General features: G+C 35.1%; 2 protein-coding genes across 2 annotated transcripts; one reads left to right on the forward strand and one right to left on the reverse strand.

Annotated features, from left to right (window-relative positions):
• Positions 1-8027: 8027 nt before the first annotated feature.
• Positions 8028-11869, reverse strand: LOC127861618 (dnaJ homolog subfamily B member 5-like). The gene is made up of 2 exons (XM_052400276.1): positions 10901-11869; positions 8028-10663 (listed from the first exon to the last, which is right to left on the reverse strand). The coding sequence occupies exons 1-2, from the start codon at positions 11705-11707 to the stop codon at positions 10430-10432; spliced, it is 1041 nt and encodes a 346-aa protein (XP_052256236.1). The 5' UTR covers positions 11708-11869; the 3' UTR covers positions 8028-10429.
• Positions 11870-12072: 203 nt separating this feature from the next.
• On the forward strand, positions 12073-27780 carry LOC127861620 (ribosome production factor 1-like). Its single transcript, XM_052400278.1, has 9 exons — positions 12073-12268; positions 19795-19851; positions 20423-20500; positions 21040-21135; positions 22017-22170; positions 22560-22642; positions 24892-25070; positions 26110-26236; positions 26877-27780. Exons 1-9 carry the CDS (start codon positions 12140-12142, stop codon positions 26916-26918), a joined length of 945 nt encoding a protein of 314 aa, XP_052256238.1. The 5' UTR covers positions 12073-12139; the 3' UTR covers positions 26919-27780.
• Positions 27781-27834: the final 54 nt, after the last annotated feature.

The following is a 27834-nucleotide window of genomic DNA, read 5'->3' on the forward strand; positions in this document are numbered from 1 at the left end:
AATGCTAAGACATGGTTTCATGTAAACATGAGCTTGTGGGTATGTTTTAAATCCAAATTTAAGTATTTAAAGAGCTTCAGTCCAAAATAGCTTGGAATAGCTGGACTAAAAACCAACTGTACTTTAAGCAACTAATAGGAATAAAGCACTCCGGTGCAAGGAATCGAAGCCCGGCCGTCTGGGTGCAAACCCGGAACCCCAACCATTAATCCACACCAGATGTGAAATGTATTAAGAATAAATAAACGCAACATAAACAATGACGGAGAAAAACATAATGCCATTTTATGACAACGTTCTATGAAAACTGTCGTATTTTCTGTCATATCTATTAATTTTGATCTACGTATACTTTGGTATGTGCCTTATTTTATGAGCATCTGTACACAAACTGACCAAGTCGTGTCATTATTCTCTTTCTTCGCACTCGGAAACAGGTGCTCATACGGCTCTCGAGCCCTGAAATATCTTAAACATACACAAATGTTAATATTTGACATGATCATAAATGGATACATTAATTGAGGACATTTTATTATTAGTTTTTTTTTTATTCCGTAGGGATTACTTTTATCTAAAGCTTGTTCGCGAAAGTATCCCTTTTATCATTTCAACAATTCGGTCCTGGCCCGTTATTTTCTTTTCGATTGTCCGTGAGTTTCTTACCAACTGGCCATTATTTTCTATTTGATTCTCCGTTATTTTAATTTTGATTGTCCATTTTTTTATTACCGATTGAGTTGTTGTTTTCTTCCCAAATGTCCATTATTTTCTTCCCGACTGCTCATTATTTTCTTCAAGACTCTCAACTTATGTGTTCCCGACACTCCATTGTTTTCTTCCCGACGTTCAGTTATTTTCTTCCCAATTGTTCATTATTTTCTTTCCGACTGACTTTTCTTCCGAGCATCCATTATTAATTTTTACTTCCCGACTGTCATTTTCTTACCGACACTCAATTATTTTCTTCCCGACTGTCCGTTATTCTCCCCCCCCCCGGACTGTCCAGTATTTTCTTCCCGCCTGTCTATTATTTTCTTTCCGTCTGTCAAATAGTTACTTCCCGACCGTAAGTTAATTTCTTTCCGACTGTCAGTTATATTCTTCCAGACTGGCGATTAATTTTCTCCCGATTGTCATTTTTTCCATCCCTACAGTAAGTTACTTATTTCTTCGCAACTGTCTAATATTTTCTCTCCGACTGTTGATTATATTCTTCCCGACTAAACTTTTTTTATTCCCGACTTTTTCATAACGTGCGTGCTTCTTCCCGAATGTTAGTTTTCCTTTTTTTCTTTCCGACTTTCAGTTACAATTATTTTCTTCTCGACTGACCATTATGTTCGTCCAGCCTGTAAGTTATTTTCTTCCCGATTGTCCTTTTTATTCCCGACTTTCAGTTATTTTCTTCCCGACTCTCTAGTATATTATTCCCAACTGCATGTCCATTAATTTCTTCACGACGGTCAGTTATCTTCTTCCCGACTTTGAATTATTTTCTTTCAGAATGTCCATTATTATTTTCTTGCCGACTGTCAATTATTTATCTTTCCGACTGTCGGTTATTTTCTTTCTTACTGTCCGTTTTTGTTCTTCCCGGATGTCCATTATTTTATTCCCCACTGTCCATTATTTTCTTCTCGACTGTCCGTACTATCGTTTCCTTGTTGAATAGTTGCACGTTTTTTTATCACCGCATACGATTACACAACAAAAGCGACTGACTGGGCGAACATATGAACACCAACGAAACGAAATGATGACGCTCTTTAATGCCCTCGATCTGCATGTATGCAGTTGTTTATACATAAGTATACAGTAAGTTTATTGTAAACTCGCAACGTTAAGTCATATATTCGATTAAAATTATCTTCTTCATTATGAAATGCATGAAAACATATAATGCTGGCAACAATTGTGTTTGGCACTCATTGCGCTGTCTAAATACGTTGAAGACACGATCACTCTTACTAACATAGCTTTTTGATGAATACAGTCCCACTATTGGGAAGATAATTGCGTACAAATTAAATCTTGAACAATGTCAAAATAAAATAAAAGAGCAATATATACATATATAATTTTGAACAAGTGAGCCTCGTTCCGTGAAAACAGGGCTTTATGAAGTTTTTATTGTATTTTTAGTTTTTAGAAAGCCTTTTATAAGCGAAAATCTGGTTCAGGTGGCATGTTTCGTCCCTGATTAGCTTATGCGGACTTCACACTTCACATAATAGTCTGGGTCGACATTTTACGCACATGCATACAGCCCTTTTCCCCAAAACGAGATTCAAATATAATTGCTTAATGTAGCACCATTACCCATGATTTAATAATTTCAGTCATTCTATTCAACTCATGTCCATCTTTTTCAGGACACTTACATAAAAAATATTGGACATACAATATGGATAAAAAAAGAGCGGCTCTTGACTTAAATTTGTTGTTATATCTTTGATGACAGACTCGTACCTCGCCGTATCTCAAATACGATTGGTGGATTTAAAAGCTTATACATGGTTGAGGTATTATGGTTTACATTTTATACAATCATGTAACTTGTTACTCTGTAAACGCTGTATGAAAGGCTTGCTAAGCCTTACTTTTGCTACCAACAGCCGGAGGGATTTCGACAAGACATGTGTGAATGGTCGTTTGTAACTGTCATATCCGGCAATTAATCACACCGCTGTAATGACCTCGCACTTTTGTATAGAGAAACACCGGCGGACGTTGCGAGGGCGGTTACTGGCTTAGTTTTTTTAAAGATCCGGAAATATCCGTTTGCTTTATTGGCAAATTCAAATCATGCACTGCATGAACACGTAAAATAAAGAAGAGCAAAGACAGATTTTTGTTTACAACGAAAGGCGCGCATTCCAATACAATATGCGATTTTTGTGCGCTTGTAACTATGCATGTGCTGATCGTGATGTCGGGTACTGGTCAGACGCTTGGACGAAAAATAAGCCTGCTTAACTTTGAATAATATCATTCCGGAGCTCATCTCCGAAATTCCCTGATAATATACTTGAGCCGTGCTCTGTGAAAAGGGGGTTTAATACATGTGCGTAAAGTGTCCCACCCAGATTAGCCTGTGCAGTGCGCAAATGCTAATAGGACGGCACTTTTCGCATTAATTTGATTTTTTTTCGCTAAGAAGAGCCTCTTTTGAAACGAAAGATATCATAAAAGCGGAAAGTTTCGTCACTGATTAACCTTTGCGGACTGCACATGATAATCTTGTACGACACTTTACGCACATGCATTAAACCCCTTTTTCACAGAGCACGGCCCACTTTTTTATTGTAGTTATCATATGATTATATCCACAAAGAAGCATACACGTGAAGTTGATCGATTGTGGGTGCCGACAACGTCCAGCCCAGAAGTTGCCACGCCCACCCCCACCCCGACCAATTTTGATAGGCCTTGCTGTACTTAATAAGATATTTGCCTACTGATACACGCATGCATTTCATTAAGTAAAAAAAACAACAACAGAATCTGTGCATTTTCAGATATATGCAAAACATGTATACATACTAGAACATGTATTACGTTTGCTAAAATAATATTGAAACTTTTTTTTTCAAATTCCGGAAAGTATGAATTATTCTCTGTTGAAAATATTGACAAGTAAAACATGCGAAAACGCCTCGGATGAAAACGGTGCCTGTATTTTCTGGCTTTTTTTATTCAAATTTTCGCTGAAAGATTATTTTCGGAGATTGCAAAAACGGAAAGTTCCGAAGACTCTAGTATTCATCGACAGCAATCGATAACCAGCGAAATGTAAACAAACATTAAACTTGAAGGACCAAATTGTCAATAAAACTAGGTTTTAAGATTACTTCAAATCATTTATAAAGAGTAATTTAAAATGTGGTTGTTACAACAAGTATTCGTCCATTTGAAAAACAAGGCTAATAAATTTACAATATTGTCTACGTTTTACGGTGATTTTCTATAAAAGAATGCAATGAGTTACAGTTAACCGACACTTAATTTGGCAAGCTTACACCGAATCTATTTCATTACAACAGCGTTCACAGAGACCCATATTGGTCACGATGTCGTCAACTGCCAGCGGGTGGTGTCAGGTGTGAAGGAAAGTTGGACGCGACTGATACTAGTATCTTGAATGCGCAAATAAAACAGTACTAAAAGGTGATTTTGCGAGACGTTCGGGGATTTTGGGCCATGAAAAAGATTTCTGTTTCACTTTTTTTCAGTTGTGACGATGATAGTTTGCTCGATAGCTACAGGCAATTAACGTTATATGTTCGCGTACAAAAGTGTATGACATTAGTGTATGATGTGCAATTACCATCCCACTTTGTATTTCGATTGTTCAGATAGATAGCTCCCATATATAAAATTACTATTTCAAAACATCTTGTTTCTTGTAAGAAAACGCTGTAAGAACTGATACGTTCAGTACTTTTTAATTCATTCATAATTTGCATCATTAAACAAGTTCTTTGTTCGATTGAAAGTGTTAATGGATGCTGTTTTTGTGCGTTTATTAGAAATATTTTGAAAACCTTTAAAACCAGTGTCAAAGTCGATCCTGTTCACAAGCACAGAAACTTAGGGAAAAACTCGACGTTACTGGAAAATTAAGAAACCTGAATTATTTTTAAATATTCTAAAATCATGCTTGATAAGATTACAGATTATTTATAGATTTCAGACACTTAGTCATCAGATCGTGCGCCTGGATATGATGTAACTTTCATCCACTCTCCTTTGTGCTGTAAATGATAAGTAATGTTGATTTCCAAAGTACCAAACATATTCACCTTATGGCGCACGGCCAGGTTTATGGATATTATTGACGCACGCGGAACCCATGCATATGATCGCGCGCGGGCGCGTTTTGCACGATTCTGTTAGTAATGATGAATAAATAAGCGTGCGGGGGAGTTCATGGGAGACTGATGGAATTAGGTTGACGACTTTATCTGGAGCCTTTCATCCATACCTGCATAATTAACCTGTATGTAGGTACATGTGAATGTAGGTGTTTTCTAGTAAATGTCACTGTCGATGACGGCACTGCATACTTCATATGTAGGCTCCTTCATACAGTTTGTTATTCCACATGTTCATGGAAGTAAACTTTAAGGTTCATTTCGCAGTAGCTGATTCTTCCAACTTTACATAAGAATACGGCCGTAACACGGCCTGTATATTTGCCTTTAGAAGACTTAGTTATGGGCATTATTAGTTAAATAACTACTCTCCTGGACAAATGGTGTATGGACCGATCATGCGGAACGTAGTTCGAGTCGAACGAGATTTGATAGATAATTGTTTATGTACAATAAGAAATGTGTTAAACGCAGAGCTCAGGATTGTTAATGAGTAGTATTAGTTTTTTACAACTTTCATTTTGTTGTTTTTCTATTTAAAAAAATCAGAGAGTATAATTATTAGATTATTCTTATTTAGTACTATTTTTGCAATTACGTTCAATGAATCGATGACTAATACCAATAGTCGATGTTTCTTTTTTAGCTAACTACTTACATATATTATATCCGTTGATTCCCACGACCGCTTTTCTGCACGGGACGAAATTAGATACATGTTTGCGCGCATATTTACAGGACGCTACACCGGTGGTTACACGCAGTCCACAGGTATCGGGAACACCGTTCATCATACTGACAAATCGCCGATAAGCTCGCTTTGCTTCTTTCATTAAAACTGACGTCAACACGTGCATAATGTTAGAAAACAAGTGGATGACTCAGCAGTTATGGATAATATCCGAGAATATTCGCATATTTAGAGGCACGTGGAAGTGGCATCATCTTGCAAGTAGAGATCGGTTTATTGGTACTTTTTGTAGCATAATAATTACGATATTGCATTATTTGTGAATTGTGTTTGAAACCTATTAAAAAAGTCCTTTAGAAATACTGGAAATAAAGGACGCCTCCTGAACTGAGGTGCCCATAAGAGCCCATCATCATCGTGTTTTTTTATATATAAATATTTACAATCATTATATGTCGGATTCGGCATTTAGAAAACATTCAACTGGGTATTTCCAACTAAAGCACGAAGGTTATTCGATCTCGACGATGTTTTCAAAATGTTTATTGTTGGTTGCCTTGTTTTAGAAAAAAAGCCAATTTACCATTATCATATCGCGTTGTTTTAAAGACAAGTTTTAAATAGCATTTTAACCCATTTATGCTTAGTGGACTCTCCCATCCTTCTAAATTGGATCAATTTATTTCCAAAATTTAGGGATGTCTAGTATATTTGTTTCTATATTGAGAATATTTCTTACAGAATTTCCTTCAAGCAAACAGCGCAGACCCTAATGAGACGCCGCATGATGCGGCGTCTCATCTGGGTCTTCGCTGTTTGCCAAGGCCTTTTTTCTAGACGCTAGGCATAAATGGGTTAAACAAGAGTTCCGCGGTCGGAGACATCTGCCCCCCAAATAGCGCTTTGAACTAGTGACCCCAATTTCAATAGGGGTCATCTACTGTCCAAGACCAATGCGTGTGTGAAGTATCAAACCAATCGGTCAATTCGTTGACGAGTTAATGATCGGAAACAATTTTCACACTTATTGTGACAGTGACCTTTAACCTAATAACCCCAATTTCAATAGGGGTCATCTACCGTCCAGGGCCAATTCCCATGGGAAGTATGAAGCCAATCGGTCGATTAGTTGACGAGTTTTTGATCAGAAACGAATTTTCCACTTCTTGTGACAGTGATCATGACCTAGTGACCCCAATTTTAATATGGATCATCTAATGTCCAAGGCCAACGCACATGGGAAGTATCAAGCCAATCGGTCGATTAGTTATTGGTCAGAAGAGATTTTGCCACTTATTGTGACATTGACCATAACCTTTGACCCCAATTTCAAAAGGGATTATCTACTGTCCAAGTCCAATTCACATGGAAAGTATCAAGCCAATCGGTCAATTTGTTGAGTTATTGATTGGAAACGATTTTCACACTTATTGTGATGGTGACCTTTGACCTAGTGACCCAAATTTCAATAGGGTCATCTAATGCCCAAGGCCAATTTAAATGTGAAGTATCGAGCCAATCGCTCAATTCGTTGATGAGTTATTGATCGGAAACGATTTTCACACTTATTTTGACAGTGACCTTGACCCCAATTTCAATAGGAGTCGTCTACTGTCCGAGGTCAATGCACATGTGAAGTGTCAAGCCAATTGGTCAATTCGTTGAGGAGTTATTGATCGGAAACGATTTTCACACTTATTGTGACAGTGACCTTAACCCCAATTTCAATAGGGGTCATCTACTGTCCAAGGCCAATGCACGTGTGAAGTATCAAGCCAATCGGTCAACACGTTGACGAGTTGTTGATCGGAAACGAACTGGTCTACCGAAAGACATCCAGCAAAACAATATACCCATCTTCTTTGAAAGAGGCATAAAAAGGAACCAGAGAAGATATACCCAATGCAATTAAGTCACATCAGATCTGCATAAATAAACCAGGTCGCATAAGAACCATTTGCTTGAAGAACATTGGCTCGAAATCAATCCATTTCAATTTACCTACCTACACATCCCAATTTCAAAACCTTAAAATATCACCTCTAGCTTGACCATGAATAGTATTTCCGGCAAATGTCTTGTTTACCATGTAAATATAACAAACAAGAGATGTGTTTGTCAGAAACACAATGCCCCTTTTGGGCTGCTTTGAAATAAAATTAAAATATATCATTTGGCAGGTTTAAAAATTATCTCAGTATTACTTCCCTTGGATTGTATTTTTTGACTTTTGACCTTTAAGGATGACCTTGACCTTTCACCACTAAAAATGTGCAGTTCATGAGATACACATGCATGCCAAAAATCAAGTTGCTATCTTCAATATTGCAAAAGTTATGACCAATGTATCAGTTTTCGGACGGACGCACAGACTGACGGACAGTTCAACTGCTACATGCAACCCTACCGGGGGGACATACCGGTAACAACTTCATGTACATTAACAGTACAATAAACAATTTGTAATAAAATATATTTTATTTCAATCTTCATGAAAACAACCCACATATTTCACATCAACAAAGCTGATGAATGGAGGCACATTTTCATAAAGCCAACAACATGGTGAGCTAAAATGCTTACATTTATAAACAATATATCAATCCCAAATGTTAAGATGCCTTTCCTATAAATACACTAAATATGGCAGTGAGATAAAGTCTAATAATTCTATTTAAATGCGAGAAAAATCATTGACAAATAAATTACACATTCCAACCAGGAGTCCATAACACTCCCAATTAAAAATGGCTCAAAACGTATTATTCATCACAATAAAACAATTGTTCCTGTATTTTACATTGAGGAGTATTTAAATACTTAATAACGCCTTAAATATTGTTCAGTTGACATAAACAAAATTAAAGTACGCTACTGGTTTCTACTGGTTTTGATGTCACGTTTGCATTACAAAGACATCAAACAAAAATTATAAACAAAAATCTGGCTCAATGGGAGATTGGTATTTTTAGAAGGGTTTGACAATGTGTATTATTGAGCCATTCATGATATACACAAAATAATAATCAATATTACATGAGCCACATTGCCAATAGGGCTGTCACGATACGCCGTGAGCGTACCGCGGTATATCGTGGTACGGCAACACTGTATCGCGGTACGTACCGCGATATTTTACAGAATATGTATCTGTGAAGAAAACAGCAGAATAACAAGTTTTACAAACTTTATTAAACTCAATAATCAGAAAACACTGGTATCATAGTATGACTAGAAACTGTAAAAGAAACTGTAATAAACTTGATAGAAGTAGTCATTGTTATTGTTCGCGTCTTTTTCTCAAATGTCCGCCATGTTGTTTACAATAGCTGTGACTACGATCTGTGTACATCGAACACTTCAAGGGCATGTTCAAAATGCGGAGTCAGCGGGCCCAGTATTGAAAATCCGTAGCGTTCTGACTCTTCCTCGACTTTCAGAATCTTAAGATAACATGATTCGGAAGTGCCATGCTTTGAACGATCGATATACTAAAGAAAGAAAATAAGAAATAAAATAAACATCTTTTGGATAATTATGAACTTATTTGCAAAGGAAATCTGTCCCTAATTCCAAAAAAGGTATGGACCCATACATCGCCGTATTTTAAACGTGAAAGTTAAACATCTACAAGTGGAAGCGCTTGCTTGACCTGGATATTAACGGATTATTTATTTAGCCCTTTTGAACCGCTTCTACAATTTTCAAAACGATATCTATATCAAAATAATTATGTAATGTATTTATATATGTGCTAATATAATAATATTAAAAAAACCGGTGCGGCAACGCCGTACCGCGGTGCGATTTTTTTCACGACATGCACCGCGATATACCGGTATACCGGTGAATCGTGACAGCCCTAATTGCCAACATATAAAATAACATGTTGATCTTACAGAATAGTAATAAATCAAATGCTTCAAATGGACAATTTACCATTTAGGCATTAACATATAATTTAATGACCCTTATGAGACCAAGTCCACATAAATAACTCAAAATTACATTAAAAGTAATGATTAATACATGATGGTATTAGATCATCTACTGGGTTAGGTATTGCAAACTGAAATAACATGACAGTTCAATTGCTTGTCATGCCCATTTCATAATCTGACCCAAGAGATTCCCCGCATTATTTGAAAAAACCTGACACATACATGAACAAGTAAAAAAATAAGTGCTCATTAAATACATGCAAATAGAAGGTTTTGTGGGGGTCGGATTTTCCCTGATTTAGTACTTAGGGACAACACAACATTAAGTTAAATTGAATGCCCAATTTACAGATTTTTACTTTCACCCTTAAAACAATTATATTTATACATCGTAACCATACAATTGTCTTAGGAATGTCTGGAGTTAGACTTTACTAGAGACATTTGTACAGAAAAGAATGTGTTGTACGAAATCTCTGGCTTTCATGTTATATTGTAACAAATTACTATGTTCACAACCAGGTACACGAAAGATACAACTAAAAGCCAGATTCATAGACTGAGATGTCAGCATCTTGTTACAGCATGATGCTGTAAAACTTGTCGCAGATGCAAATCTCCAGCCTAGTTCAGTCTAATAATATCATAATGCAGATCCTCATAACCTGAACAAAAAATTATTCAATCATACACTTTTATGGCAATACAAATGAAAAGCTATTAGGTTCTACAGTGCGCAGTTTTTCTCCAATGTCAGTTCGTTTCTGGAACTTCCTTTTCTAAAACTGTACTCAACAAGTATTTAAATGTTGCTATTCACAATGAAAAATTATGGAGTGAATTCAATCTAACACAAGACAAATAATAAATGACACTTTGAAAAAAACTTAAAAACAAGAGGTTGATGATGTTAAGATCCCTCATGAATCTGGCAAACAGTCTGACAGAATCTCCTTAGCACTGGAAGTCATTTTGCTTGGAAATGCAATATCAAATTCTACAATCAAGTCCCCTCGTCTTGTTGTCTGCTTAGGCTGAGGTAGACCTTCTCCTTGTATACGCTTCACCGAATTTGGCTTGATGATTTCGTTCAGTCGAAGAGGTATTTTGCGCCCATCTATGGTTGGTACTTGCAAAGTTGTTCCGCAAAGTGCCTAAAAGAGTTTAAAAATGTTAAAGGATCATTGTTTTCCCCATAAAAACTGCTTCATGAAGTGTAAGAAAACCAAGAAGGCGTTTAAACAGTTAAAATATCATGTGTATATTAACATATATCTGTTTTACTAATGTTAAATACATTTTTACCACGTTCATTTTAACAGGGTTAAGGAAACATAAAACAGGGGTAAGGAAACATATAATAGAAGCACCTATTACTTATACAAACTTACCTGTTTTAGTGATATTTTTGCCTTGTATTTGATGTCGCTTCCATCTCGTGTGAAAGTTGTGTGTGGTTTGTCCTTTATCACAAAAACTATGTCAGCCGGCACGTTATTTGGTGTCTGGTCTCCCTCTTTGGGGAAAGTAATTTTTGTACCAGCTTTCCATCCTGGCTTTATATCAATAGTCAATATTTTATCCTCGTTTCTAGTCGAGCGTCCATCAGGATTTAACACTTTTCGGGTAATCTTCAATTTTTTCGTGCACCCTTGATGAATGTCTTCCAATGACACTTGCAAGTCACGCACAACTGCATTATCCTGTTGCTTCCTGTTTGGTGCACCCTGTCCATAACTGAAACTTCTACCACCAAATCCGAAAGGATCATCGTCAGTTTCCATGGTTTCGTGACTGCCTGGCATTCCAGAAAAATGCGTCCGGAATCCTGGCCCACCTCCCATTCCTTGATTGAAACCAAAGAAGTTCTGGAAAGGGTTTTCATCCCCGAAAAACATTCTAAAAGTTTCCCTAGGGTCGCCCTGGTAACTGTAGTGGAATGATGGCCCGCTGCTGCCACCACCTCCACCACCCCCTGCTTTCAGGCCCTCCTCCCCATACTTATCGTAAACCTCCTTCTTGTCTTTGTCACTAAGCACGTCGTACGCTTCGGATATCTCCTTGAATTTATCTTCTGCGTTCGGCGATTTGTTTTTGTCGGGGTGGTATTTCAGAGCCATTTTTCTGTAGCCCTTTTTAATTTCATCTTGCGTTGCATTCCTTGCGACGCCCAAGGTCTTGTAATAATCCTTACCCATGTTCGTTGTCTACAAACACTACAAGTTGCACACGATGGGAATATCTACTACTGATTTCTAAGTCGTGTCGAAATATGTTGAATATCTACGTAAGCCCTGCAGGTATTTAAAGCTCAACGGAAGTTTCGCCGTCAAGCTCGAAGTTTCTCGAGTGTTCTAGACGTCAAATATCAGCCAATGAAAACAGACCAAAATAAAACATTAACCAATCAGTTCTAGCGTAACATAATCTATTTTTAGCTGTAACAAATTAAATATCTACTTTCAGTTTAAGGGACTAGTTAAAATCATGCACATAATTTTAATTAGTTCAGCCTTTTTACGTTAAATATAAAACAATAGCAACAGGTTTGTTTAAAAAAAAAAGAATTAATAGGATTAAAGAAGGTATATCATGTGCACATATTTTTATAATAAACACTCATTTTCAAGATGGCATCGAGAAAGCAAGAAAGCATGAGTGATGGGGAAGAATTGCATCCAAAGCCTAACATATCGGCTATAAAGAATAAACAAATGCGCCAAGAAATGTACCGCAAAATGAAGCTAGAAAAGAAAAAGGTTTAAATTTAGTTTTTCATAGAGTTAACAAATTGTTAGTGGTTTAGTTAATTGACATAATTCGGATAATAATTTAAATTCGGATCAAAACGCTGATCACCCAAGAAATACTTAATGTTCAAAGATATATCATTAGTGTTCTCATTTTTCGTTAAGAAGTTTTAACAAATTATCAAACACAACAACTCATACTGTGAAATGGCATTCAGTGTCTAGGCATACATGCCATATTTTTTCAGACCAATTCCGGGACAATGAGTTAAATTGTCCGGGACTTTTGCCGATTTTCCGGGACATGTATAAAATGTAGCGATATTTATAGACATATGCATTTTTGGTACGTTTTTTTTCTTGTTCCGCATCGTTAATTGCAAAAGTTCGAAAGCCTATCCGAAATACGCTTGATCTATTACCGTCAAATTAAACATTACTTCTTCCGTTACTAGATACAAGCCACGTGTTTTCAGTGTAAGCGTTCTCAACATAGATTGTGACGTCACTGCGTTATTGTAAGACCGGTGTGTAACGCGTAGTTGTTGATACGCCGTTATTTATTTATAACATATATATAATAAAAAATACAACAATACAGTACCGTTAGATTGTCAACACAAATCAATTCACAATACATACAACCAATCACAATAAAACAAATACAACAAAACAGTACCGGTAGATCGTCAACTTAAAATCCGGACAGTCACGCATTAGTTACACACTTGTTTTACTCAACTTCTTTGTCGGTTAAACGTGCGAACATAACTGCTTTTTACTCAGCGATGTTGGACTTCATATGTGTGAACAACTATCATTTGCCCTTACGCAGCGGGAAATAATAACGTAGTAGATTAAAGTCAATTAACAACCACATTAAACAATGCCACCTTTTTGGTTTAACCGCTAACGTGAGACAATCGATATGATAACAGGACCCCTGTTAATTGATCGATTTTGACACGTAACGTAGACTGCCTATTCGGGTAGGCATTGTCATGGAGACGCTGCAGATACACACAGATTCGAGGTGCAGTTAAGCCTAAGATAAGGTACATGTATATATGGATTTTGTAAATACCGGGACATTTGACAGATTTCTGGGACAGCGGGACAAGTTCTTCATTTCCGGGACTGTCCCGGACAATCCGGGACGTATGGCATGTATGGTCTAGGTTGGCGCTAAGGAAAAAACTTAGTAGCTCCCACGGAAAATTGTTGGAGACTAGACTGTCTGTGGTGCGTTTTGGGGGGTTTCCGGACGTTTCACCCCCAAGACGTTTCCTCCCCTAGACGTTTCTCCCCCAAGACGTTTCCTCCCCAGACGTTTCTCCCCCACTTTGGTTTAAGTGCAGACGTTTCCCCCCCAATAAATGTATGATTGTTTGGTTGAAGTTTTTTCTTGATTTATTATCAAAATAATTATTTTGTTTATGAAGTTTTCAATTAACTTTATTCATGAAGCAGCTTGTTTGATTATTTGTTTGGTTTAACTGTGAATGGAATGCATGTAAATCATTAGTGTTGAGGAACTGTAGTTGTTTGTTGTTTTTAATCCAATTAATCCAATTAAATAGGGTCAATTGGTAAATTGATTAAATGGTTAAATCACATTTATATTAATTTCAAAACTGTTTTCCTTGTAACAGTTAAATATGATAAATAAATAAACTATATAATTGTCAACAATTTTATTTTTTTTCATGCATTTATATGTATGTATATAATAAAATGATTGGATGTCACTGTGAAATACAACAGATGCATCTATGACTACCATAGTTTGGATTCAAAACCAATTATAGCACTGTGAATGCTATTTTCCTACTAAAGGCTTTTATAGATAAACATTTAGTACTAAAAAGAAACTATACTGTTGCTATATCAACCTTATGAAATGTTATGATTCAATATATTGAAATGGACTATGGTACAAGCTTATTAAGAGCGATATAAACGGTAGATTGTTAAAAATTATTCGGTCTATGTATGATGAAGTGAAATTATGTGTAAGACATATGGGGACGTTGTCAGATTTCTTTAATTGCGAAGAGTTCACAGAAGATTTTTGAAACGAATACTGGGTGTCAAAATGAGTACTGCTAATTCAGCTGTGTACGGGGAACTAGGGCGATACCCATTATATATAAATCGCTATGTACGAATAATAAAATATTTCATAAAAGTGTATACTGTTAAACAAACTAATTGTATATTATATATAACACCTTTTAATGTACTAGTTTGGTCACTTTCGCATTACTATGCATGTGCTTATTGCTTATTATATTGTCAGTTTTGTATATGTAACGATGAACTGTAAATGTTCAAGTTATATGAATAAACTATCTGTTCTGTTCTGTTCCATATATAAAACTATAAATTAAGTCAAATCAAATCTATTCATTAATAATATTTAATACAGTGATAAACTATTTAAAAACGTTTTTTTGCATAATAATGTGCTAATCTCATCTTATCCCCCTGTCACCTAATCTCATCAATGCTGATTAAAGGGCCTGTATATATTGCACCCATAATCTAGCTGTTATCTGTTGTACTACACTTGCTAATCTAATCAATGCTTGTTTATTGCACCCTAAGAGCCTAATATCTTGTATAATGGTAGGTGTGGTTGTTATTTAATATTAGCCAAATGATGAAAATGCTGTCACATTTTTTTGGCTTCAAATTAAATTAATTTTTAAATTGGAAGGTAAATGGTATTAATAAAGATCTATGACACACTGATAGTTATTTATCAAAATTATTTTTGAGAACTACAATTCAATACTGGCTGTAATAAATTATAATTTTAATGTCATATAACAACTTTATTTACTCAAAAAAAAAAAATATGTTATAGTTATTATTCATTCTTAAAAATCATAACTTATGGCTTATCTTCATTATAACACTGCATTATGTGAATTGGGAATAAGACATCAATTTGGGAATAAATTGTGTTTTATCAAAAGTGCATAATATGCAGTTTTATATGTTGTATTTATCTAGTTTTACAAATTATAATTAAAACATATCGCCTACTGAATGTAATAAGTCATGTAACTGACATTTTTATACATTTTTACTTTTTTCATTTTTCCATTTTTGTGTTTATTAAGGTGACATACATCAACTGATAAAATATTAAGTCAACCTTTTTGGTAAAAATAATGTTTTTATCCAATTTTCGAAATTGACATAACAAACGCGTGTCATTTTCTGAATGTAAAAAGTAGCGTAAGTGACATTTTGTTAAATTTTCACGAGAAGCACAAAGATATTTTATTAAAATAATAAACATTTTTCCGTATTCAAATTTTCTGATTATAATAGCATTATTTAAATTGATTTTACTTCAAAACTGGATTTTTTATTAATTAAAAAAAAATCCTCATAAAATGAAACTGTGTCCATGCCGTGCAAAAATACACTTTAAATGAAAAAAATTCAATCACTGTTAATGAACAAGTAATGGAAAATATCTTATTAAACTTAAATTATAGATTTGTTTGTAGCAACATGAATTCATTAATTCAATAATAGTAATTCTTTACTTTGTTACATACCATTCCACTTAAAATGATCATCAAAAAAAAAAAGGTGTTTGTTTACTCAATTGATTTATACAATAGTTATAATTGTTTAATTTGTAGCATACCATTCAACTTACAATGACCATCAATGACCATCAAAGAACATCATAGGTGTGCTTTTACTCAATTGATTAATACAAAAGTTATAATTATTTTAATTTGTAACATACTTTTCCATTTAAAATGACCATCAAAGAACATCAAAGCTTTGATTTGACTCAATTTTTCAATGAGCTTAATTAATGCAAGAACAATTTAAGGCACTTATAAAATCAAGTATAATTAGATCTATTTAATTGTTAAATTTGTTAGAGGCTTCCCTAAACAACCATATAAAATCATTAATTAATATTTCAATTAGTCAGGACTCAACTAACATCATTTTTTACACATAAAATGCACTCAATTAAAATACTAATACTTTATTTTCACTTTATTACAAATAACTGTTGCTAATATACATTTACATATTATGCAGACGTTTCACCCCCATTTTGGGGGTGAAACGTCTGGGGAGGAAACGTCTGGGGAGGAAACGTCTTGGGGGAGAAACGTCTGCCACCCGTTTTGGGGCTATTTCCTGAGCAAAATTATGACTTTTTTTTTCCTGAAATTAGCCCTTTTTTGCTTGAAGTTTTTTTCGTGGCTGGTGAGCCACTTGCTGACATTTTGCAGCTGATTCTTTTTGTTCACATAGACAACGGTGGGTCATTGGTATTGTTCATTGTAAGACTTTAAAATCATTTGGCACTTTTGTTCACCATCATTGGATGATGTGTCACGCGAAAGAATTGTGTAAAAATCTCCATGGTCAAGGTCACACTTTGAGTTCAAATGTCAAAATTGGCCATAAATGAGCTTTTCCTTGCCCTAACTAAGTCGTTCATTGTGAGATTTTAAAATTATTTGGAACATTTGTTCTGTTCACCATAATTGGACAGTGTGTCACGGGAAAGGATTACGTCAATACCTACAAGGTCAAGGTCACACTGAGTTCAAAGGTAAAAAATGGCCATGAATGAGCTTGTTCGGGCCATAACTATGTCGTTCATTGTGAGATTTTAAAATCATTTGGCACATTTGTTCACCACCATTGGACGGTGTGTCGCGAAAGAATTACGTCAATATCTCCAAGGTCAAGATCACACTTTGAGTTCAAAGGTCAAAATTGGCCATAAATGAGCTTGTCTGGGCCATAACTATGCCGTTTGTTGTGAGATTTTAAATTCATTTGGAACATTTGTTCACCATCATTGGACGGTGTGTCATGGGAAAGAATTGCGTCGCTATCTGCAACGTCGAGGTCACACTTTGAGTTCAAAGGTCAAAAATGGCAATAAATGATCTTGTTCGGGCCATAACTATGTCATTCATTGTGAGATTTTAAAATCACTGGGTACATTTGTTCACAATCATTGGACGGTGTGCCATGGGAAAGAATTACGTCAATATCTCTAAGGTCAAGGTCACCCTTTGATTTCAAAGGTCAAATATGGCCATAAATGATCTTGTACGGGTCATAACTATTTCATTCATTGTGAGGTATGAAAATGATGCTGTACATTCATTTTGTTCACAGTCATTGGAGGGCATGTCATGCAAAAGAATTCAAGAGTTCAAAGGTCAAAATGGCCATAAATGATAATTGCATAATAATTCTTAAAAATCGCCATAAATTAGCTTCTCTTGTCATTTGTGAAGACAGCATGCAAAATATTCTGTGTCAATGCAGCATGTGGTGGTATACGTCATATCTGTGACAAAGCTCTAGTTTTAGGCCTAAATTAAAATTAAGTTTGTTTGCCCTTTACCCACCGACCCACTTTTTACCCCCCGACCCAAAATTTTTTATTGCAATTTCTGAAAACGTATTTTTTTATTTTTGTTTTTTTTCGCCAATCATAAAAGAGCCGACTGCAATATTTATTTGTGCGCCTATTTATATCCCTGTCCATTCTTATCGCCCCTGACTGATCTAGGTCACTCCGATGGTTGGAATTTTATATGCCCCAGAATAGACAGTAATGCAAGTGTCTATAAACAGCATCGCGATCGGCGGTGTTCCGTGAAAATGGCCGAACGACATCATACCAGTGGACATCATACTTAACTATTGGTTCGCGAAAGTAGTCGGACATATACGAGTTTATGTTCGTTGCACTCATGTTTTTCACGTGATCCAAGATGGCGGACAATTAAAAGAAATAACGATGCTCGGCGAGGACAAATAACTATCGAATTTATGACGGACATCATATAATTAGTATGGATTAATGAAAAGAGCATGTCATTCTACGATGGAGCATACGTTTTAGATACAAATAAAACTCTTTTTTTTGGAAATGTATGAACTGAATGTCACAGAACAAGTGTCTGAAAATTGAAATGCAGTCTACTTGCAAAGAAAAATACATCTAACATTTACAGGAATATTGTTCGAAAATGCAAAATAAAAGACAAACATGATTAGATTTATATGCAAGTGGATCTGTGTTTATTCAGATTCATGTGCATATTCTGCTTTATTATGTTTGCCACTCTAAACAGTTTACTGTAACTGCATGTTATTGAAATCAATATTTAAAGGTAAACTTATTTAATATATTAATGTCTCTTAGCTAAATACATCGACAGCACTCAATTATATATGTTTAAAGCGTTAATATATCCACAAACTGAAACTAACACGCTTAATTTATTTCCCCAAATCAAGTTTTCATGCTTATGTTAGTTGCAATAATACAACTCCCAGCTATTGACCCTCTGAGCTGTACGTATGTACTCATAAAAGCTCAGAGCATTCAAGATGAACAAATGCTTATGTTCAGTTTGCCCTTATGTGAATTTACTTTGCCATGCCGAGACTATGCACTAACCGGTCAAACACTTTTAATTGAGGCCTGTAAAAATTTCAACTGGCCTGTGAATTGTTTCTCCTGGTAGGCAAGTCTGGCCTGTAAAATGTGACAGTCTTTCGCCATGTCTGAATTTTTCCATTAAAGGCTTTGGGCTGTCTTTCTACACTCCTTGAATGCTTGTTGCATGCTAATTAAGCCCAATTTAAGGGAAAGGTTTAAGTTAAAAATAAAAGCTGTCTGGCAGTTAAATAATGACAAATGCATTTGAGCAATTACCATCATATAATGAACACATATTTGATGTAATAACACACAAGCATGCATTTGGTATTAATATATGCAAGAAACAGCAAACAAGATAATGTTAAGCTACATATGGCTTCGTACACTGCAACAGTGCTTTAATAACAGTGTTTTAAATATTCATAGACTATTAGTGTATTAAAAATATAATTTCTCAAATAAAATAAAATAATTTTCCAACCTACCTACCCACCTGTAAAATTTAGGGTCGGTAAAGGGCAAACCAACAATATTTTAATTGTGGCCTTAATATATGTTACTATGCACAAGCTATTGATTGTCATATCTGTTCATCTGTTTTTTAGTTATATTGTATGATTCTCTGTCTTGGCATTATTTCTTTTGCGTATATGTATTTGGCCAAAGGCAGCTTTTCGGTATGCCAATAATCTTTGAAGCATGTTATAGAAGATATTTGCTGGTTTTGAAATATTTTTTCTTTTCATTCATGATTTATGATAAAAAAAAATTTTTTTTCAAGCCTCGGTGAAAAATATTTTTTTTCTATTATTTTGAATGAATAAAATTGTGTGTTTATTTAATGCTGTAATAACATTTTATTTATATCTGTGTCATTTCACAGTAAAACATTGACAATTATTGGTAGTTTTCAACACTATTTTTTTACTGTTTTAAACTGTGAATTATAGTTTGTAAATCACTGATATCCTGATAATCTCCTCCAAAAGCATTAAATACATTGTGCCATTTGAAGTACTGGCATGTTGATTTCTAGTATGGTATTAATAGCTTCACTGTCTTCTATTTGTAGACAAAACTAAAAGAAAAGAAAAGAAAAATGAAGGAAGCCAAAGAATCTGGTGAAAAGGTTTGTCCTATTCCTAAAATGTTCAATTGTACTGCTCAAAAACACCAAATATTAGTTACAGTCTTTTTGAAACAGAAAGTTTGTCAGACTTGAGTTAAAGTAAGTAAAATTCCAATTATAAAAGGTTCAGGGCACTTACCAATACTGGTCGTATTAGTTGGTAACAAAGACTGGTTTTAAAATACACCGCCTACTTTCAAGTTACTGTTATCTAGCTGGTATTTATATGATTTTTCATGCCAATAAACATTGAGTACTTTCGTAAAAACTATTTTTGATAAGTTCTACTCTGCTGTTGAGGCCTTATATTACCGGTAGATAAATACAATCAGTAGTTTCTGTGGCTGTATATATTATTGCAATTATTGATGTTAAATCATTTCTCCTTTCTTATATAAAAGAATATGAACACTTAGCATTTTAAAATATCAAGGCTTAAATACCTTGAGCAATTGTTGCAAGTGATTGCATGATTATTTCAACTCATTTTTGTTTACATGCGTTGATTATTTTAAGCACTTTAGTATAAATGGATACTTTTATGATAAATACTTTGCTGTTTTGTGATCAGGTGGTGAAACAGGTCCCTAAGACAATTGAGAGCATGCGTGTTCCTGATGAGACCATGGTCAGTCCCGAGGATGAAGAGGTACTGTAAGACGTACAGTTTTGTAATGTAAAATGCATAGATTTTAACTATATATTTGGATATATATTTGTCATAATTTGAGTAAGCTGGTATAAAACATCTAACAATTTCTGTGAATCCTATACAGAGGTGTCAATTTTCAGGATTATTCCTGAATTCAGGATTTAAGCCCTCAAGGAAAATTTTTGATATTGATATAAAACAGAGGATTGTTTTGGTTATTTTAAGCATTCTTGTCACAAAATGTCATCTTCAACACAAATGATTGACCTTTGGCATATTGTTTACAAAGGAAACATAATTTAATGAACAATTAAAACTCTTTTGACTCCGTCCCCCAAATTCTAGGATGATTTTCAGGATTTAAGATTTAGGCCAATTGACACCCCTGCTATATCATCTCCAGCTGCCTTACAACAGTATTCATGACGATTAACTCTCAACAAACTTCAAAACATTTTAATATAAATGTTTAGACCCACTTATAGGACCAGCCCCCTATCTATCTATCAATATATCCATCCATTTATCTGTCACAGGTGCAGTTAGATGAAGCCCAAGACGAGATGTCCACATACTTCAACAGAGAGACCACTCCAAAAATTCTCCTTACCACCTGCGATCGACCTGGAGCAGTATGTCCATCTATTAAGCATAGTTTAACCCATTTATGCCTAGTGGACTCTCCCATCCTTCTAAATTGGATCAAATTATTTCCAAAATCAGGGATGTTTAGTATATTTACTTCTATATTTAAAAATTTTCTTACAGAAATTCCTTTAAGCAAACAGCGAAGACCCTGATGAGACGCCGCATCATGCGGCGTCTCATCTGGGTCTACGCTGTTTGCAAAGGCCTTTTTCTAGATGCTAGGCATAAATGGGTTAAGTACTAACATTTATGAACAATTATCAATAACGCCTTTCAAAATAATTAAAATAACACTTTTATTTTGTATTCACATGCAAACAGTTTTAATGTCACTCAACTTTCATCACCAAAAAGCAGTGATTTTTTCATTGATGTTACAATGACTAGTAATAGTGATGCATTATTTTGGTCCAGTTTAACTAATAATCTTGATAACAACTGAATATTTTGTGCGTACATGCAATTCCTTCCAAGTTTGTTGTGCACAAATAAGTTTGAATTATTGCACACAAAAATATATACCAGTACTGCTGAGTGTAGCGCTTTGCTTGTTACTTGTTAAGTTTGGTTCTGTCCGCCTGATCCCCACCCCTCCCTCCCCTCCTTCCCACTCCCCACCCCTCCCTCCCCTCCTTCCCACTCCTGCCCCTTTAGCCTTCTAGGTTGGTAAAAAAACTAATGTGAAAATCTGTTGAAATTCAATATAATTGTTCCTGTATTCAATGATAAAAAAATGTCACAAGATTGGTCTCACTTTCCATATTGTATGTTTTAGAAGCATCTGTATACTATTTCATCCCAGGTCTTTCTCAACATATAGTAACTAGGCAGTAAGACAGGGTGCATGTTTTCTGTTCACTTTCAGCGAACCAATAAATTCTGTAAAGAGATCAAGAAGCTTTTACCCAACACGACCTTACTGTACCGAAGAGGGCTGGATCTCAAGAAGGTGATACCGCAGGCCTTGTCTAAGGAGTACACAGACCTGATAGTGATTAATGAGGACAAGAAAACACCCAGTATCCTTTGTTTTCAACTTCTTCATGTGTAGAACAAATATAATTTTGTTCTTGACTGATCAGCAGAATTTTATTTACAACGCATTTTGTTGTTCATTAGGTAAGGACTTGAATTGAGTTGTTTTATACACATATGTACATGCTATGTAGAGAGTGGAGTGAGAAGCTATAAAATTCCAAAAACATTGTGTCATTAGGTAGTTGAAAATATCAGAAATAGACTTGTGCACTTTTTTGCTTCAATGTCATTTTTTGTTGTTGCTTTTTTTGTCTCAGATTCCTCAAGAAAATAAGACATTTAATTGAAATTCTGATCATGATTTATCAGTTGAAATGGATAGAATAAAATGTCAATTATTGCATCAAATGTTTCCTTAGCCAGTCACTAGATGGTTTGGTATTGACACATCTGCCAAATGGACCAACTGCCCATTTCAAATTGTCCAATGTCCGCCTTACAACCGAGATAAAGGTATTGTTATTTAACATGCAAGTAATGTAGATTGGTTTGCATCAAATACAGCTGACAATAAAGATGGTTGATAAAAATATCAATTGTAAAATTCAGCTTAAACATAGGCTTTACCATAATCAATATATAATAAATTCAAAAAATTGTTGCATGGCACATTCAGCCTGCAGCCTATGTGAATTGTTCTTATACCGGTACTTAGAATCTGAACTTTATGGCGTTATAATTTCAACATGATTGACGAGTTTATGAGGATTTAGTAAGATTCATAATTCCTGCACCATTGTTTGGTTTAAATATTTGTAAGTCTATTCTAAGGATCAGAATTAAACTGCTTGATTTTGTTGTGCAATACTAATGGGCATACTATTTGTGGACAATTTTGCCTGAAGCAAATATTATAGTAAAAATACCCTGGTGCAGTATTTTCAACATTGGAAGAGTGAAACCTCCATATTTGCATGGAAGGTTGAATACAATACTGAGTAAATATGTTTTAAGAGTAATGTTTTTGTTATGTCCCCCACCCACTATAGTGGGGGACATATTGTTTTTGCCCTGTACGTTGGTCTGTGTGTTGGTTTGCTCCAACTTTAACATTTGCAATAACTTTTCAATATTCAAGATAGCAACTTGATATTTGGCATGCATGTGTATCTCATGGAGCTGCACATTTTGAGTGGTGAAAGGTCAAGGTCATCCTTCAATGTCAAGAGGTCAAATATATGTGGCCAAAATCACTCATTTTATGAATACTTTTGCAATATTAAAGATAGCAACTTGATATTTGGCATGCATGTGTATCTCATGGAGCCGGACATTTTGAGTGGTGAAAGGTCAAGGTCATCCTTCATTGGACCTTCAAGGTCAGAGGTAAAATAAATGTGACCAAAATCGCTCATTTTATGAATACTTTGGCAATATTGAAGATACCAACTTGATATTTGGCATGCATGTGTATCTCATGGAGACGCACATTTAGAATGGTGAAAGGTCAAGGTCATCCTCCAAGGTCAGAGGTCAAGTACACGATAATTGGTGGCATGAAGACACCTGCAACTGTTGACAGTTTGTATTTACACGGATTAACTTTAAATGGGTACAAGTGTCAGCAGTCGATTTACTATTGTTCTTAGCAGACAGCGGGCGATGTATCAATAGACAAATTGCCATGTATAATTTTCACCACTTTACCGTATGTCACAAATGTTTAATATTTTCGAAGTTATTTTTACATGTTTTTATTTGGACTTATTACGAAGATTAATGAATTAAAAACCAATGTAAACATGAATATTTTGTTATCGGCGGACATATAAGTAAAAGACGAGTCGGCCTTTCCGTAAACAGTCATCATTCCTCCGCTTCAGAGATTTATTACTTTACAAAAACGGTACAGAAATATGTTTTTTTATTTTTTTTATTTAGTACCTCATCCATAAGTCGAGTTGACTTATAAAGTCAATTTTGGCAGCGTTTTTAGGTCGACTTATGGCTGCAAATTTACGGTATATGTGGCCGAAATCGCTCATTTTATGAATACTTTGGCAATATTGAAGATACCAAGGTCAAAGGTAAAAAAAAAAATTCAAAGCGGCGCTGAAGGGGACATAGTGTTTCTGACAAACACATTTTTCAATATTGAAGATAGCAACTTGATATTTGGCATGCATGTGTATCTCATGAAGCTGCACATTTTGAGTGGTGGAAATTCAAGGTTAAGGTCATCCTTCAAGATCAATAAAAAAAATTGATTCAAAGCGGCCTTCTCATGAAGCTGCACATTTTGAGTGGTGGAAGTTCAAGGTCAAGGTCAACCTTCAAAGTCAAGGTCATCCTTCAAGGTAAAAAATAAAATTTAAAAAAATCAAAGCGGCGTTCTCTTGAAGCTGCACATTTTGAGTGGTGGAAGTTCAAGGTCATCCTTCAAGGTCAAGGTCATCCTTCAAGGTCAAAGGTCGAAAGAAATAAAAAAATTCAAAGCGGCGTTCTCATGAAGCTGCACATTTTGAGTGGAAGAAGTTTAAGGTCAAGGTCATCCTTCAAGGTCAAGGTCATCCTTCAAGGTCAAAGGTAAAAAAATAAGAATTTTTTTCAAAGCGGCGTTCTCATGAAGCTGCACATTTTGAGTGGTGGAAGGTCAAGGTCATCCTGCAAGGTCAAAGGTAAAAATAAATAAATTTCAAAGCGGCGCAGAAGGAGACATAGTGTTTCCGACAAACACATTTCTTGTTAATTTATACATTCAGAACGCGGGTGAGTTAACAGGCCACAAGCCAGAGGTGATCTTAAACAACTTCAACACACGACTTGGTCACTCGGTGGGTCGGATGCTGGCATCCATATTTCCACATGACCCCAATTTTCATGGTCGACGTGTGGTCACCTTCCACAATCAACGAGATTTTATCTTCTTCAGACATCATAGGTAAATAGCCAGCTATTTTACGTTGTTAAAAAACATTTCTTAAGACAGTTAAAATTCTACTTGTAATCCTTGCTGTAAAACATGATGAAGCATAGCAATAAACAAAAGTTCCAACTGCAAGGCAGGTTTTAAAATGCTTGAAAGCTGATAGTCTGAAACTTCCTTGGCCTCAAATTTTGTAGTACATTTGCCAAAAATTATTTATTTAATTAGAATTGATAGTGCAAGACATGCAACCTGACTAGTTCCTAATTAAATTAATGTTTTAAGTCGAAGTCTATTTAAGGTTATCATTTTTCAAGTTAGTTATCTTTTGCCAATTATCTTCAAACTTACTCCCGAAAATATACTGGGAATTCCTTGAATTCCATCACTGCAATTTCAGAAGTCCCGGAACTTCTATACGTGAGGTAGTTTTGGAACTGTTATGAAAAAAATCTGGCAATAAATTTCTCCCACGTGTATTACTATATTTATTGAAGAGTGAACAGTAAACAAACCATGAATTTTTTTTAATATAAAGATATATTACATAAACTTTGTATATTATCCTTTCCTTTTTATGCCCCCGAAGGAGGGCATAGAGTGATCGGACCGTCTGTCTTTCCGTCACTTTTTGCATTTAGGTTTCGCATTTAGGTTTGAAAAAAGGCTCATAACTTCTATGTCACTTCAGATAGGAACTTGATGTTTGGCATGCATGTGTATCTCATGGAGCTGTACATTTTGAGTGATGAAAGGTCAAGGTCATTCTTCAAGGTCAAATATATTGCTTAAAAGCGGCTCAGAAGGGGGCATTGTGTTTTTGACAAACACATCTCTTGTTTTATACATCAAAACCAACATTTCGAAAGCAATTTCATGTTTCATCATTTTAATTAGAAAATTCCCAGTAGTTGTATGGCCTTGCATAGTTTTGGGTTTATTAAAGAGTTCTCATTCAGATAAGAATCTACCAGTACACAATGAACAACTTTTAACTTGAACTATCAATTCCATCTCTTAATAATGAGTACCTCTGTGAATGGCTGCCTTTCAGGTACATATTCCGAAGTGCCCAGAAGGTTGGCCTACAGGAGCTGGGGCCACGCTTCACTCTGAAGCTGCGCACTCTACAGAAGGGAAGCTTTGACTCCAAGTATGGGGAGTATGAGTTCGTACACAAGGTCAGTGATAGAACAGTTCTTGGTGAGGGGAAATCGGGAATATTATTTACTTAAGACGATCAATGAACACCCATCATTCCATTTGCCAATGGTTCTTGTCTGTCAACATATTTTTTGGAAAGTCATACAGGGTACAGCCAAACTTCTCTTAACTCTGTTTTAAGAATAACTGAGTTATGCAACACTATCAGTTTTAAAATAATAATATGAATCCAAGAAATAAGCAATATAAGCTGTTTATTTCTTTTATTCATATTGCTATAAAAAATATTGAAAAATGATAGTATTGTAATGCACAAATATGATTTAGGACCAGTGTTTTTCTCCCCTCAAAATGGGAATAGTTCTAAATGCTACAGGATGGAAAACAAATACAATTTAAGATTATATTTGTAGAAAAAGTCCCACTGATTCCCACTTTATTACATTGAATCGTGCCGTCAAACATTCAAATAAGGGTACAAAACTTGAAAATGTTCCTTACTTCTGTAAGGGAAGTATAATTATAGATAAATTGTTTTTTCCACATGCAAAAAAGCAACTGTGATATGGTTTGGTTCAAGCTAATTGGACAATACTGCAAATATACATATGAAGTTACTCAAAACATGACCCTACACTTGAATAATTTTCTTTTCAGCGCCATGAAATGGATTCCAGTAGAAGAAAGTTCTTCTTATGATGACACTGAACGGTTTTTAGTGTGAAGAGAAAAAATTGTGAAAACTTTTTAGATGGGTGAATTACAAATGTATAATTTCATAATTGTGTTCAGTTATTTGTACGATTGCCTTATGTCTAACATGGATTGCCTGTTGTGGTTTTAATATTTGCCTCATGAACACTCTACAGGCCACATTGATCACCCAATGTTCATGAAACTTGGTCAAAATAGTTGTTCCTTAGCTGAATTTCTAACTTAATCATAGAGGTAAAATAATCAGTCATTATGTCAAAATTAAGATAAAGCTATTTAACATTTCAGAAGCCAAATTTATTGTCAAATCTTCATGAAACTTGATTTGAACATTTGTCTCTGCGATGTCTTGCAGGAGTTAAAAAATGGGTCATTTTCTAGGTCACAAGTAAGGTAAAATTGAAGGAAAAACTTGTGATTACTCTTGTAGTAATGTTTGTTTGTGCAATCTTCATGAAACTTTCTCTGAAGCCGTTATTATGTCTCCGAGTGAGAAATGGTTCCTTGCCGTTGGAAATCATGGCAGCCATGAGGCGGGGATTATTTGTAAACACCATTTGAACACTAAAGAAATGATATGATTTACCCACCAATCGAAAAATTTGCTCAGAACATTAAAAAATGTATATATCTTGGCTGATTAAGAAAAGGTTTGTTTAAAAAATGGCACCCAGATATCGGGGCAGTTGTACTTACAAGTATATTGTGAAACCTTGTGAACACCACCTGCATAAAAGTCGCAGGCCTTTGGTCAACTTGTTTGTGCATAGGAAAAGATATTTGTTTTATATTAATGTTTTTGTGTAAATACATGTATATAAGAAATAAAAATTGTGTTGCCCCCGTGTTATTTTGTTTTATCTTATTAATAATCATCAATCAGAATCGTAATAGTAATTTA

Source organism: Dreissena polymorpha, chromosome 16 (assembly GCF_020536995.1).
Source record: "Dreissena polymorpha isolate Duluth1 chromosome 16, UMN_Dpol_1.0, whole genome shotgun sequence".
Taxonomy (NCBI): Eukaryota; Metazoa; Mollusca; class Bivalvia; order Myida; family Dreissenidae; genus Dreissena; species Dreissena polymorpha.